The 13,627-nt window shown below is 50.9% G+C and overlaps 7 protein-coding genes across 7 annotated transcripts; 3 read left to right on the plus strand and 4 right to left on the minus strand.

Moving 5' to 3' along the window:
• Positions 1-36: 36 nt before the first annotated feature.
• On the plus strand, positions 37-921 carry NUU61_007258 (post-initiation translation factor DPC29; the record flags this gene model as incomplete). Its single annotated transcript, XM_056657783.1, has 2 exons — positions 37-232; positions 296-921. The coding sequence occupies 2 exons, from the start codon at positions 37-39 to the stop codon at positions 919-921; spliced, it is 822 nt and encodes a 273-aa protein (XP_056510583.1).
• Positions 922-1,137: 216 nt separating this feature from the next.
• On the minus strand, positions 1,138-3,493 carry NUU61_007259 (Mis6 domain protein; the record flags this gene model as incomplete). Its single annotated transcript, XM_056657784.1, has 4 exons — positions 1,138-2,229; positions 2,281-3,308; positions 3,362-3,418; positions 3,478-3,493. The coding sequence occupies 4 exons, from the start codon at positions 3,491-3,493 to the stop codon at positions 1,138-1,140; spliced, it is 2,193 nt and encodes a 730-aa protein (XP_056510584.1).
• Positions 3,494-4,121: 628 nt separating this feature from the next.
• NUU61_007260 (CLPTM1 family protein) lies at positions 4,122-6,211 on the minus strand (the record flags this gene model as incomplete). The annotated part of the gene is made up of 4 exons (XM_056657785.1): positions 4,122-4,442; positions 4,505-4,990; positions 5,057-6,115; positions 6,170-6,211. The coding sequence occupies 4 exons, from the start codon at positions 6,209-6,211 to the stop codon at positions 4,122-4,124; spliced, it is 1,908 nt and encodes a 635-aa protein (XP_056510585.1).
• Positions 6,212-6,443: 232 nt separating this feature from the next.
• On the plus strand, positions 6,444-7,870 carry NUU61_007261 (short chain dehydrogenase/reductase family protein; the record flags this gene model as incomplete). Its single annotated transcript, XM_056657786.1, has 5 exons — positions 6,444-6,715; positions 6,824-6,909; positions 6,968-7,132; positions 7,184-7,254; positions 7,319-7,870. 5 exons carry the CDS (start codon positions 6,444-6,446, stop codon positions 7,868-7,870), a joined length of 1,146 nt encoding a protein of 381 aa, XP_056510586.1.
• A 376-nt stretch (positions 7,871-8,246) lies between these two features.
• Positions 8,247-9,982, minus strand: NUU61_007262 (uncharacterized protein; the record flags this gene model as incomplete). The annotated part of the gene is made up of 4 exons (XM_056657787.1): positions 8,247-9,080; positions 9,132-9,611; positions 9,688-9,871; positions 9,933-9,982. The coding sequence occupies 4 exons, from the start codon at positions 9,980-9,982 to the stop codon at positions 8,247-8,249; spliced, it is 1,548 nt and encodes a 515-aa protein (XP_056510587.1).
• Positions 9,983-10,044: 62 nt separating this feature from the next.
• On the plus strand, positions 10,045-10,913 carry NUU61_007263 (SNAP receptor SEC22; the record flags this gene model as incomplete). The annotated part of the gene is made up of 5 exons (XM_056657788.1): positions 10,045-10,078; positions 10,137-10,171; positions 10,222-10,331; positions 10,386-10,791; positions 10,851-10,913. The coding sequence occupies 5 exons, from the start codon at positions 10,045-10,047 to the stop codon at positions 10,911-10,913; spliced, it is 648 nt and encodes a 215-aa protein (XP_056510588.1).
• A 160-nt stretch (positions 10,914-11,073) lies between these two features.
• Positions 11,074-12,277, minus strand: NUU61_007264 (Elongator subunit IKI1; the record flags this gene model as incomplete). Its single annotated transcript, XM_056657789.1, has 4 exons — positions 11,074-11,160; positions 11,234-11,805; positions 11,867-12,023; positions 12,119-12,277. 4 exons carry the CDS (start codon positions 12,275-12,277, stop codon positions 11,074-11,076), a joined length of 975 nt encoding a protein of 324 aa, XP_056510589.1.
• Between the last annotated feature and the right edge of the window lie 1,350 nt (positions 12,278-13,627).

Here is a 13,627-nt window from a genome sequence, read left to right on the forward strand (position 1 = left end):
TAGAGACGCCGTCAATTTGCGTGTTCCACGCGAACGATGGCACTCAGGCTCAGCAGGCTGTTGCGACAGCCCCGGGCTGGCTGCGATGCATGCCGCAATTTCTGCGCTTCCCCTGGGGCATACTCCGGGCACAACAGATGGTCGACGATCAGGCACGATAAAGCCAGGAATGACAAGGTCAAGAGCAAGGAGCGCCAGCTAGTGGCCAAGGAGATCAGCAACGCTACACAGAGTATGGATCCATGAGTATAGTCAGTTTCTCAGCCAGTTATCGCGACTAACCGCCTTTCTCTAGTGTGGGGACCCGATCCGAAGTACAATCCCCGTCTGACCCTCGCGTTGTCGAATGCGAAACGAGCCTCAATTCCCAAAACCATCATTGAGGCGGCCATTTTGCGCGGACAAGGGCTTAGTGTTACGGGACAAGCATTAGAGTCAGTGACCCTCGAGGCAATGCTGCCTGGCTCCGTCGCAGCGGTGATCGAGTGCCAAACCGACCAGAAAGCTCGCGTGCTGCAAGACGTTCGATACTTAATCAAGGACGGCGGAGGGTCAGTGACGCCAACAACATACCTGTTCCAGAAGAAAGGCCGAGTGGTCATGGAGCAAAAGGATGGTCTAAATCCCGACGGCTACTTGGATCAGGCTATTGAGGCGGGTGCGGCAGACCTCACGGCCGACGAGCAGGGTCGTCTGGTCATCTTCGCTGATCCATCGGAAACGAAGAAGGTCGGCGAAGCATTCTCAAAGCTATCAGGGCTCAGCATTGAGGAACTGGGCATCTTTTGGGATCCCAACACAGATACTCTGGTCACAGTGAAGGACGAGTCGCAGACAAAAGCTCTCGATGATCTCTTGGCCAGCTTGCGCGAAGACCCCAGCGTTCAAGATATCTACTTGAACTCGATCGAGAAGTTTTGAAATAATCTTCCGGTCTCTGCTCGGACAATTTGAAACCGAACCCCTTGGGAGTTGTGTCACATCTCTACGGCAGGCCAATGTACAGTATGTGTATAAAAGTAGATACAGGCATATCAACGGCGTTTTTAGGAAGAATTGAAAAATTCGAACATTCATTGTAAATCCATCAAGCACTATGTCAGGGCTAATCTGGGTGTCCGATCTATATCCTTACGATCACTCCTTGCGCAAAGCCTTCATCGTGCTCCTCATCAAGTCGCTGGTGCCCCGGCTGCCTATGGCGTCCAACCAATTTAGCATATGCACGCGGTATTCCTGCCATGTAATCTTCGCGCCTCCATCCTTCTCGAGCGCCTGTAAGGCCTTCTGGGTGACCGGCTTGTTCAATTTCGGGCGGTCATTGGGAATCTGTTGGTCCTCCTCAAGATCCGCAAAGCAGGCGGCGGATAGGTTACCCAGTGCAGCGTGGTGGCTGAGAGAGAATATCGAAGCCAAGGTAGATTGGAAGGCAGAATCACGGTCATAGTGCCGAGCGGCTTCGTGCACCTCGCGGAGATAGTTTGTAAGAGCAGTGACACTTGGTGATGGCACGAGACAGCCCAATGCATTCGGGTCCTCTGCATTGAGGGCACGGTTGCGCCACAGAAGATTACACATATCCATGACATAGCCATTGAAGCGACTGACGAGGCTGGTTGGATACAGTGGCTCAGGAGGGTTCGGCGGTTGAAGCACTTCCGAGGTCAGTGAAGCCTCAAAGGATGACTTGTATCCTGCCAGAATCGAGCTCAGAATCGAGATGACTGAGACAGTTGGCGTGAAAGCCAGCGTATACACCGTTTGGGCCGAAGGGATCGTGAGGCGAATGCTGGAGTTCAGATTTGCATGAGAAAAGAGGCCTGCGAGGGTTTTGTAGAATTCAAGCACGGATAACATGGCCGGCTTAGAAATTCTCTGTTTATGATGGGCCTCCACGGAATCCATTTCAAGAGTCGAAGATGCCAAAAGCTCTGCGTGTAAAATAGCACGACTCAATGGCATTGACTCCTCGGAGATAGTGGGCTGTGATCTGAGTCTAGCACCCCACTGACTGATCAACGCAGAATAGAAGTCAAGCAATGCTGCTCTTGAAGCAAGCGAGCCATCTAACATGGCATCTTCCAACGGCTTTAACAGGTCGCTTTGCAAATGATCAAAGGACTCAATGGGTATGTACTGAAGGAGTCGAAGAACTTGTTTACGATTTTCGCGGCCGTTCCACACTTGGATATATCGATTCAGAAACGAAAGCACTGCAGCTGGAAGCTCCTATGGTTCCGTCAGCACCGCAAATTATGATAGCCAAATTGACAATCTTACCTTCGTGTACGAGGCATATCCCACCATAAAATCCAAAACATACGACAGTGTTTCCGGCTCGTCGTCATCATCTTCACGAATTTGTTCGAGCTTGTCTTCGAGGAAGCTCCGCAGCCATGCATCTAAACGGCGTAGAGCCAGTTCTGATTGAACCAGGTGTAGATACTTCTGTGCCATCGAGTCACCTAACGTCGAAATGATCTGGTTGGGTAACACAATGGTATCAAGCTTATCGACAAAGTGGTCGACATCACGAAGTTCTTCGAGCGATGTGTGCTTGGGCGATACCCGGGAGGTTTGCAAGGTCGGAATGACCACTTCAATCCTGCTCCTCTTTACTGTACCCCGGTGTACCACTTGAAAGGTGGATTGCTGGGCCGCCCGTACTCTCTCCATGTGCTGATCCTGGAGGAGCTTCACATGGCTCGACCATTCGGGGTCTGGATGTTTGAAGAAAATCGCATTCCTCCGCGACCCACCAGGATCTCCGACGATGATTTCGGGATAGTAGTTCTTGAAAATCCGGAGCAGGCTGATGAGCTCTTTCTCTTCTCCTCCAGCATTTTGAAGCAACTCCATCAAAGCTTGGATTCGAAACGGCTTGACATGTTTGCGTCGAGTGATCATAGACAGAAGATGGCACAAAGGCTTCCGTAGGCTAATCATATCTAAATGATTGAAAAGCACTGCATAGAGCTTGGCAAGATGCGTTCTGTCCTGAAACAGATCATAGGCGAGGATAAGCCAACGCAGGAGCAAGACTTGAGTTGCAGCGCTTGGTTTGTTCTTGCTGGGTCCAAGGCTGCACACGACTTGAGTAACATGCATCGAGGCAATCCTCTCCTGCGGATAGAGGTTCTTGACTAGGGTCGTGACGGTGCCCTGATCGAGATTGTTCTTCGCTGTTAGGATTTTTAGTAGACGGCCCAACTCGGCCTGCGGAATGCCGCTCTCGTACGCGTCCGAGGCAATTGTTTTGGCCAGCTGGCTGGCATCTGTGTATCTTTGATTGACCGGTACAAAAGCAACTAAAGGATTATTAGTCCATTGCTCTGCTGAGCCTTATATTTCTCGGCCATACCGGCTTCCAAGTGCTCGACAGCGTCCCTCAGTCGGCTTGGCTGCGGGCTATCGCTCTCTGGGAAAACATCAGTAGCTGAATCCGAGACAACCCAAATAATGGTGGGACTGCGTTACCTGTCTCAATTTCCATATTAAAAGATTCAATGCCGATTTGTCTCGGTGGCGCTGATTTTTCAATTCTCAGGAAGCAGTTTGCTTTATGCCATCAGCTTCGGCGCGCTCGCGGTCGATGACCAGGTGACGCGCTTCAAATCGATCTAAACGCGTGAAGTAGCCCTTCAAATGAGGAGTGCTTAAATTCTAATGAAGACACCAGAAACAACAGCAAAGCAGACAGGACTTGCCGGCTCACAAAGTCGATCGTTGCATAGAAAACAGAACGTGGGCGCGGAATGACGAGGTCGGCTTAAACCCAATTGGGCAACTAACAACAACCCCGTCGACGCTTGGTTATTTAGGAGCCAACCTTGGACATAATTTATGGAGAGTATTTGCTTACAGTAGAATTGGGAGGAATATAAAGGAGTCTTTCTGAGTGTGCAAAATATCTACGGGTCGACCATCTACTGGCTTCATGAATCCGGTGCAAACGTCTTTCTTGCAACATCGAAAATAGTAAAATCAGGCCATGAGATCAGTGCTTGCCAATGGTACCTCCAATACTAGGTAAAATAATCCAAGCTGGGTTCATGGATGTCAATGAATCCACTTTCCAGGCAATACACACCCATCCCATCACCTAAGGCATATCTAGACTTTTACTTCCTCTTCCGGGTGGTCGACTTGTTGTTGGCCTTGACGGAGGTCTGAACCGCGATCTCCTGCTGTCTCGCAGCATCAGCGGCAGGAACAGGCTCATCTTCGTCATCACTATCGCCGCCCTGGCCGAACTCGTTGACGCGCTTGTAGTCCACCTTGTACTTCCAGCCCTGGTAAAGCCAGACGAAGAATATAATGTCGTCACGGAAAGTAGCCAGCCGGTGCAGCCACGGCATCTTGACCGTGAAGGCAAACAGATCGTCGATGAAAGTGTTCAAGAACTTGTAAGTCAAAGCTTTGCCAGGCATGTGGGCAACGGACTGAATAGGCAGTGGGTCAGCACGTTATTTACGACAATGATCGGATGGATGGAATGACTGACCTTCAATCGGTAGTTAATGTAGAGGCTCGGAACCATCATGAGGAACCCATAGGCGTATACACTGCCCACGAGCGTTTCGATGATGTACGAGTACCACGACTTGTGAGTGTTGTAAATCAGGCTGTACGCGGCATAGGCAAGCAGGAGAGGCACAGCGAGGATGTACAGATAGCGGAAGGCAATCTCATCGTACTCCTTTGTCTTCTGCTCCGTCTCTGTGAGCTTGTGCTTGTCTTCGAAGACAATCACGTAGGGCAAGAATGAAAACCAAGAGTTAGCCGGCGGGGGACGCAGGCGAACATCGACGGTCTTGGTGATCTTCCAGAACTCCAGCAAGATCCCGAACCCTTGGCTGGCCAGAATCATCCAGGAAGTATTTTCGCTGTTGTCCATGAGATAGAGGAAGATAACAGCCTGCATGAAGACATTCGCAAGGATTGTCCGAACAGATGTACCAACGACGTCTTTCTTCTTCCGCCAGTGCGACTGGAGAGATTCATGTTAGCAATGCCCCACTAGAGATCAGGTCGAAGATCAAAATAAATAACTTACAATGTCGTTCTTGAAAGCCAGGGTTTCAAACAACATGTGCAAGATGGTGACCACACCCGTAGTGCCCAGGAGGTAGATGTTCGTATCCAGCAAGATTTCCTTGACCATTTCCCACTCGGTCCCATCACCGCCACCAGGGGCAGATCCACCATACGCAGCCTGGCGAGCGCTCTGTTTCGAACCTTCATCGATACTGGTGACGATGCTGAACTTCCAGTTCGCCATGTTGTTCAGAGTGATGCGCAGCGGCAGCGTCTCAACGGTGGAGTTCAATTCGGTCATGTGGGTCTTCAACTGCCAGAATGTGTTGAGGAAGACAATTGGATAGTACCATCCATTCTTTCCTGTGATATCTCGGGCGTCGGTTCGTTCCAGTTGCACATACTGGCGCGTCGCCGGATGCATCTGCGGGAATCTCTGGGATCCCGAGTCGGGGATCAGGGACACCGTGAAGTTGGGGTGGTAGTACGACACAGTCTGCACGTCTGGTGTGTTATCCTCCTCCTCGTTTTCTTCCGTTTCCTCTGAGTTGGCCAAGAGGTTCTTGAGCTTCTTCGCCTTCTTCTTGGGGAGGTACTGGTTCAGAGGGCGCAGGAAGTGCAGGGCTTTGGCGGAGCTGTAGTCCTTGGCTGTAGGATCGAGCTGAGCTCCAGTTTGCGCTACGAAGAAGTGCGCCCAGAGAGTTCCGTTCTGCTGCACCTCTTTCGGGACCTTGATGGTTGTGTCAATTTCCCGAGTGTCGCTGTAGTTGCCGAGAGTGAAGTTCTTCTCTTGCAGTACCAGTGCGCTCGCCGACGACTTAAAGGATGGAACCACTATCGAGGGTGACACATAGATACTGATATCGAGGGGACTGTCGGACGGCCAGATGGGGGAAATCAGATCCGGGATTGCGCTGGGGTTGGTGACTTCGCTGGGGTTGGGACGGTCCGCAAAGGCCGGCATGTTGCCCGAGCCTGAGTTGGAGTCTGCATTTTGCTTGTTGCCAAAGAATTGGCCCATAACAAACTGCATCAACAAAAAGATTCCGAGGCCCTGGAGGGCGCCCTTGAAGCCAGACTAGGTGATTGTCAGTCAACCGAGAGACATCCATCTCCAACTCAACACACGTACGCTGGCCTCTGGCTCCGCTCTGCGTTGCCTTTGTTCTGGCATGATGCGCTGATGAGAGATGAAAGAAGAAGAAAAAAAGAAAAGGGAAGAAGAGACCCGCGCGGGCAGGTGATTAGCACAGTGGACTAAGGCAACTTCCAAGGTCCGGGCCGGCCTTGGCATTCTAAGCGTTCCCCCTCCAACTCCGCAATGCGCCGCAGTCTTCCTGTCAATTCACTCCAGTGGTCGCTTCTAATCGCGCAATGGGCATCGCTTAAATGTCGGCGTTGACCCCATGGACAATCAGCCCTTCCCCGACGCCCGCGCGCAATTCCCGTCGCATAACGAGCCTCGGGTATGGCTAATCACGGCGGGGGATTCACCCATCGGCATCTCGGTCGCACGACAGGTCCTTGCGCACGGGGATTATGTGCTGCTCGGGCTAGCATACTCAGTTTTGGATCGCGACGAGCGTCGCCGCACTGGGTTTGATGCATTTCTCGCCGAGGTCGAGCAAAACCGCGAGGGATGGGAGCAGCGCATGAAGACGATCCCCTTGGACATTCGGTACGCGCATCCTTCTGCAGCTATTCTCGGGGCTGTTTAACCAGCATCATGGAATTCAATACGTGATGCCATTTATTTGCTAGAGGCTGATAGCTTCCTGCGATGCAGGATGATGGGAGAATGCCAAGCAATCGTCGCAGAGGCCGTCGCAACATTCGGAAGAATCGATATCCTCCTGTGCTGCACGAGTCAAGGTACAGTTATAGGAAACATACGTCTCTTGAGTTGGCGCAGTCATTGACCCTATACTAGCCCTCATCGGATCTGTCGAAGAGCTGGCGGCTTCGCAGCAAACCTTGAATCTCGTCCGCGATCAATTTGAAATCAATTATTTTGGTCCGCTCAACATCATCAAGGCTGCTCTACCCCATATGAGAAGGGAACGATCAGGGCATATCATGATCATCTCAGGAATCAGTATGTTTCCTAGTATCTAGCGATTGTGGAGTTACCATTGACAATATCCAGCGGCGCATATTGGCACACCAGGACTCGGCATGTACTGCGCAGCAGGCTGGGCTCTTGAAGGATTCTGCGATGTGAGTAGCTTTCCATGTCCGATTCAATCATTCGCATTGGCAGCGAGCTAATTCAATTCACTAGAGCCTGGCTTACGAAATCGCGCCGTTCAATGTCAAGCTCACCATCTTTCAATGCAGCATCGAGATCGGCATCCTAACCAATCTCGTCACCAGCGTGCCACCGATCTTCCCGGCCTATTCACCCGCTGGCAACAGCGCACCTCTCTTCCGCGGGATATTGAATCACCTTGTCCCGCGACTCCCTGATGCCTCCCCCAGCGGGACATCGCGTGACTCCATTGGATCTAGTCAATCCAACGACCAGCAGGATAACGCCCGTGTCAGTTCTGTTGAGTCGGGTCCGTTTTCCGTCCCAGAGATTGTCTCCATGCACCCGCCGTTGAGCTCCGCGCATCTCGAGGTCCTGGTTGCGGAGACCGTGTACGCCATTACATCGATCGGCGGGCATGAGAATCCACCGTCCCGCCACATCGTAGGACAAGAGGGTGTTGCGAGTGTCAAAGAAAAGCTCAAGACAGTTAGCGAGGAGCTGGAGGACTTCATCCAGGCTAGCTTCGCTGTAGATGTTGCGGCCGACTCGGACCCAACTCCTCCTGCAGCGGGAGGTGAATAACAGTTTGATCCAGCTGAATCATGTCATGATCAGATAGATCCGTTGGTCCATAGGTCACTCTACGTACCATGCACCGCTTTTATCAGCCCACTCGGAGTCAGCCTCACTAGTTGCTCACTGATTACAACGTATATACGTCGATTGAGCTCTGCGTCTTCACTCAGCCCATACCGGGGTAGGACCATGACAGAGGCCGCGCGAAGAGTGGCCGTAGGTCTTGTACTGTGTATTTGTCGACATTTTATGCTCAGGCCCAGGTGGTATTCTCATTCGTTAGATACATTACACCAGAAACTGTGCTGAAGGCAGAAAAAGAAAGAGAGAGAAAAGGAACAAGAGAAGAAGTTTCGTGTCCAGGTCAAGAGCAAAACAGCATCTATTTCTGCTTGAAGAACCAAGCTTGTCTCACATCCCAAAGGCTGCCCATATCCTGATTCTTCCTGTAGCAGCGAATTTCCTTCCAGGAATTGGGGTTGCGGCCATTCGGCATGCGGCCGTCGATCTGCAAAATCTTGTTGACGAGTGCTTGAGGGCTTGAGATGTTTGGAACTACAAGTTCACCTGGTGTGGCAGCGAGGAACGGTGAAGGTGTGGGAGCTGAGTCAGTCGGTGGTTCTGGAGGAGATGGAGGGGTATTTGTTTCAGTATGTTCGGTCTCTTCAGTGTTGGCCGGTGGTGGTGCCACGGCCTGAGCAGTGTTTTCAGCGCCGTCCGCATTTTCAGCAGTGTTATCGGCAGATGCTTCTGTTGGGACGGAGGATTCAACCGCGGGAGAACGATGGCTGTTGATTTCTACCGCGATTCTCACTGGGCTGGGCTGTGGGGTGACACTGTTCACTTCGTTTTTATCGTTCGTGTCCGGAGGGGCCTGTTTCGGCTTGTTTTTGTTCGAGGGAGGCAGGCCTCGTCGCCGTTTCGCCGGAGGCTGTGGTTCAGGCGGCGGAGTCGTGCGCTTGAATCCCTCGCCATTTGAAACCGAGTCCTCGTTCGGACTGACCATCAGGACCTGGTGGTTTGGCTGACCGGCAGGTTTTTGTTCCTCATCCGCATCTGTAGGGGCTGGGTCGGTCCCTACATCGGGGTCCTCTTTCGTCTCCTTTTGTTGCTCTGGGGCCTTGGAATCTTGACCCTGAGTTGGAAGACTGGAAAGAAAAACACGTTGACCCTCGGGAATCACGAAAGTCATATTCTTGCCGTGAATTTCGCTGATCTGTAAGAATTAGCATTCGAGGGACTATGAGTAAATCAGAGCATGCCGTACTCTGGCTTCCTTTTCGACCACTATCCTGTTGGGTGGTCTGCCGAACACATGGGTAAACTTCCAGACATCCCCGGGCAATATAACGCCTGCCTCGATGAGAGTCACCAACTTCACGCGCGAGCTTTCTCCAGCAAGCAAGCTATGGTCCATCTTCTGCTTTTGTCCCCAGAACTCCTCAAACTCCCGTTCTTTGAAGTTATCAAAGTCGCCTTCCTCCCGCTGTCTCCCCGCCTCCTCAGCCCGGCGCAACCATTCAGGGTCATAGCGGCCATTCTGGAGGTCGATTTGGAACTGCCGAATACTGTCACGCCAGTTGTTGGAGTATCGGAGGAAATGCTCAGGAAGGGGTGGTATCCCTGCATCAGGATTTTCTGGTGAGGGTTCTGGGTTTGGATGGGTATTGTCAGGGAGTAATGCAAGGATCTCTTGTTTCTCGTCTTCGTTAAGCAAGTTCCATGCCTCGGGTTTGGCCAGTAGTTTCTAAAATACTCCCAATCAGGATGATCAGCCTGAGCTTCCTCATGAAAGAAATACAAATAAACAGTCAAATACATACCGTCAGATCCAGATCAATGAGACGTGACTTAGCACTAGTCAAGAGCCGTTCCTCGCTCCACGGACCTCTGGCTGCGGCCTTTCTGGGAGTCTGTCTCTCTCGGGGAGTTCCTGGCCGGGATTTGGTGGGTGACATGGCAGGACCCAGTTGTTCTGCTGCATTAGCAGAACGTGAAATAACCCACCTATGTCATTATTATAGCGATCAGTGAAAGCACAGTCCAAAGTGGGAAGAAGGTAGCTCACCCCGAGCGGCGCGAAGTACTGCCGTTCGCCACCGCCTTGCGGCGGGCCATTCTGGCTGATTGACCAAACAAGCCAGTTCCCCTGGCACGTCACAGGTAAAGAAAGCTTCACAATGGTCAAGTCCACGCAGATTGCAAGGCTCGATGGTAAGAGTATCTCAGAGAGGTTTAGAGGGGACCGTGGCTGATGCGAAGCGACAAACAGGCCTTATGCTGGCTGCCTCGGTCGATGATGAGCAGGTAAGTTAACTGGCATCATGGAGGGGATGAAGGACTCACAGTTTCTACAGGCAGAGTCAGAGCTGTCTGAGATCAAGTCTCAGGCTAAGATGATTTTCCGGCGGTTGAATCGCAACTCTGCGCCCCAGGCGAGCATTGAATCAGGCCAACACAACCTCCAGTAAGCAGGCATAGACCCCCGATTGATTGAATGGAGTTGCTAACAACTCCATAGCTACCTGATCAAAGATGATATCTGCTTCCTTTGTATCTGCGACCAGTCCTACCCCCGCAAACTTGCCTTTACATATCTTGCGGATCTGGCCTCCGAATTTACGACCACCTACACCCCTTCGCAATACCTGGCTCCCGGTCTCCGTCCATATGCTTTCGTTGAGTTTGACACCTTCATTCAGCGCACCAAGAAATTGTACCAGGACAGCCGGGCATCTCAGAACCTCGATAAGCTGAACGATGAACTGCGCGATGTCACCAAGGTGATGACGAAGAACATCGAGGACCTCTTGTACCGTGGGGACAGCTTGGAGAAGATGGGTGAACTCTCTGGACGCTTGCGAGAAGACAGTAAGAAGTACAAGAAGGCAGCAGTGCGTATCAACTGGGAATTGCTGGTGAAGCAGGTAAGTGGAGGTTATGTTGCTAAGTGCCCACTCGACTTGATAGGCTGACCACGTCACAGTATGGACCCTTCGCCGGCGTTGGGTTTGTTATTCTTGTCCTGTTATTTTGGCGGTTCTTCTGAATTGCGACCCTCGATGCTTGTATGAATGTATGCATAGTTAATACCTCCTGGTGGGTGCGGGACACAATCCACTTAGACTCTCAATGCAGAAATGTATGCACAGCTGCATTTGAAGAAGACAGACTTCGTAGAATCCAGGAGATAAGACACTCAAGTTCAGCTAGATCTCATCCTCTTCTTCGTCAAAATCATCCTCCTCGCCCATGTCATATAGAATCCGCCCTCCTTCGCCTGGACCGTCTCCCTGCTGCGCATCAAAGTATGGCAGAACAACACCTTCTCTCTCGCGCCTCTGCCTCTCTGTGAGTCCCAATTCAAACGTCGATTGCGGGCTCTTCGTCGCCCGCATCACGATCCGGCTCCGTGGGAGGATTGTACAGCGGGTTATCGTCAAGGAGAGTCACAACCTCTTTCACTTGCTGGGGCGAATATCGCGATTCAGGCGGAAGCAGATACCATTCCAGGACGCCGCGCCCACTCTTCCGCCGGTGTTCCAGCTCAAGTACAATCCCCTCTGCTGTCCTGGTGCCAACCAATTTATCTGATCGGCCAAGAAGAACCCCATCCTGCTCTTCATCCAACCCAAAGACCGGGGCAGCCAGGCTGCGGTCACGGGCGGCCTTTTGAGCCAGGATATGGGCGAAGGAATGCAGAGTGATGATGCTTGTGGCGAGATATGTTAGGACAGAGAGTGGTGCTGGGGAGTAAGGATTTTGCGGAGGAGTTTCCGGTACATCTTGGTGGTATGTTACCACGAGCGATGCGCCAGCCTTCGGTGCTGATGGAGACGTCGGAGCTAGGAACGAGCTGAGAAATGAGGGGAGATGGAACCCCGGATCGGCTCTTTTGGAGTTCAATAGTGGGTTGATGGAATCAATTATAATGAGGTGCCCTGCAACAATCATTAATAAATAGGCTCATGACATCGAATATAGAGATCAGTTGGAACCTACTTCGTGACGGGTTGGTGGCTGCGGCAGGTTGGTAAGCCGCGCCCACCTCCTTGAAGATATCACCCGCGCTCTTCCGACGAGCCGATACAAAGGCATCTACCCCCTCGGGTTGCTTCAGGGTTTCAAAGGCAATAAGAGTGACGTGGGCTTTGGAGAGCTTTCGAGGTGAATTAGCATTTTCGAGCAATCTTCGCAATGCCATGAACGACTTTGTCTGATTCCTGTTCAACCAATTTCTTCGGATCGACTTACTTTCGCACGTCTAAGATATTCTTGAATCAGAGGTGTTGCCGGTTGCTCTAGCGAGTCCAAGAGGAGCGTGAGGGGCGACGCCGAGTCCCGCAGGCTCAGCAGTTTCGAGATCAAGAGCAGATTATGCGTCCGCCGGTGGGAAAGAGTAACGGGGGCCATGATGGAACTGGCCCTTTTTTTTATATCCTGATATCGGATCAAGTCGTGTTCAACGCAAGCTGAGGAAGCGCGCAGGAAGAGAACTGGCTGAGGTGGGGTTCCGCGCAAAAATTTCGCGGTGGAATTTAAGGTTGAGGCTCGACGGGCCGGGCCGCTGCATTTCTCTCGGTGGACGCTCGCTGCATGGAGAATTTCTTCAGTTGGGTCTTTGCGTGCTACTTTCTTTGATGTAAAACAGCCAGTGGTGTTAGATAGGAATATGCAACAGGAGTATTTCCGGCTGTTGATCGCCGTTTCCATCCCAAATCCGCTCATTGGTGTTTATCGTGCGCAACTCGGCGTCCTCGGTTGATGGGCAGCAATCTTCACCCTTTTAATGCTCAGACCATAGTAATAAATCAGATTTCCTAAAATTTACTATTAGATTATTAAATTTTAGCCTACGGAACAAAGACATCTACGATCTGCATACAGTAGGCTACCTCTGTCCATAAATGACTAGGTAGCATCCATCAGCTCTTTGTTGATGATAATTTTTACCTACTGTCCACTTCCTAAATAAGACTAACTTGATGTCAAGTTGCTTGGTTATTGTTACTTATCTAGTTGACCGCGTCTCTCTGAGATTGAGCACAACCTTCCATCGAACTGCCCTTTTGCAGAAAGTAAAATGGATAAAAGGGAAGGTGGTAATTTCGTATTATGGCTAATATCCATTGCCAGCTCAATAGTTTTAATTCTTTATCCAGCCCTAAGGAATAACGAGGTCTGCAAGCGCTGTATTTCTGTATGGTCCCATGGGCCTACAGTATATACGGGGCCGCACAAAAAAGAAAAGAAAAAGAAAGTCAGATGGTATCTTCTCAAAATTAAGCAGTAGCTTCAATCTGTCCAGCATATAATAGCAAAAAAAAATAATAAACTAAACTAAATAAATAAATTTGACATGCTAATACTAAGTTAACCCCATATATATATTGTCGTTGATAGTTTTTCCAAAAATTTAGACTTATTTATGCGGGTGACACTTAGAGACAACACCAAGGTACTAGGATTAAAAAGACTCGAATTGCTTCCAATTAAACCAATTTCAATTTGGTCGGTTTCTAGCAGCAAACGCCCTTCGGGGAGCGCGCCATGTCAGAGACTGCGCAACAGGTCCATCCCGACTCCCGGAATAAACTTCTCTTCGTCCCCCGAGCGGCGCTGGCAGAACCGTCAATTGCGACAACTTGATTATCCAGACGCTGCTCCTTTTCTGCATGAATATTTGAACTCGTTTAATCTTTCAACCTTCGAATTTCTGAACAAGCCCATTCGCTCTTGTCCAACCACCTACACCACACGACT

The sequence above is a fragment of the Penicillium alfredii genome (genome assembly GCF_028826965.1).
Source record: "Penicillium alfredii strain IBT 34128 chromosome Unknown utg000009l_segment0_segment0, whole genome shotgun sequence".
Classification (NCBI taxonomy): Eukaryota; Fungi; Ascomycota; class Eurotiomycetes; order Eurotiales; family Aspergillaceae; genus Penicillium; species Penicillium alfredii.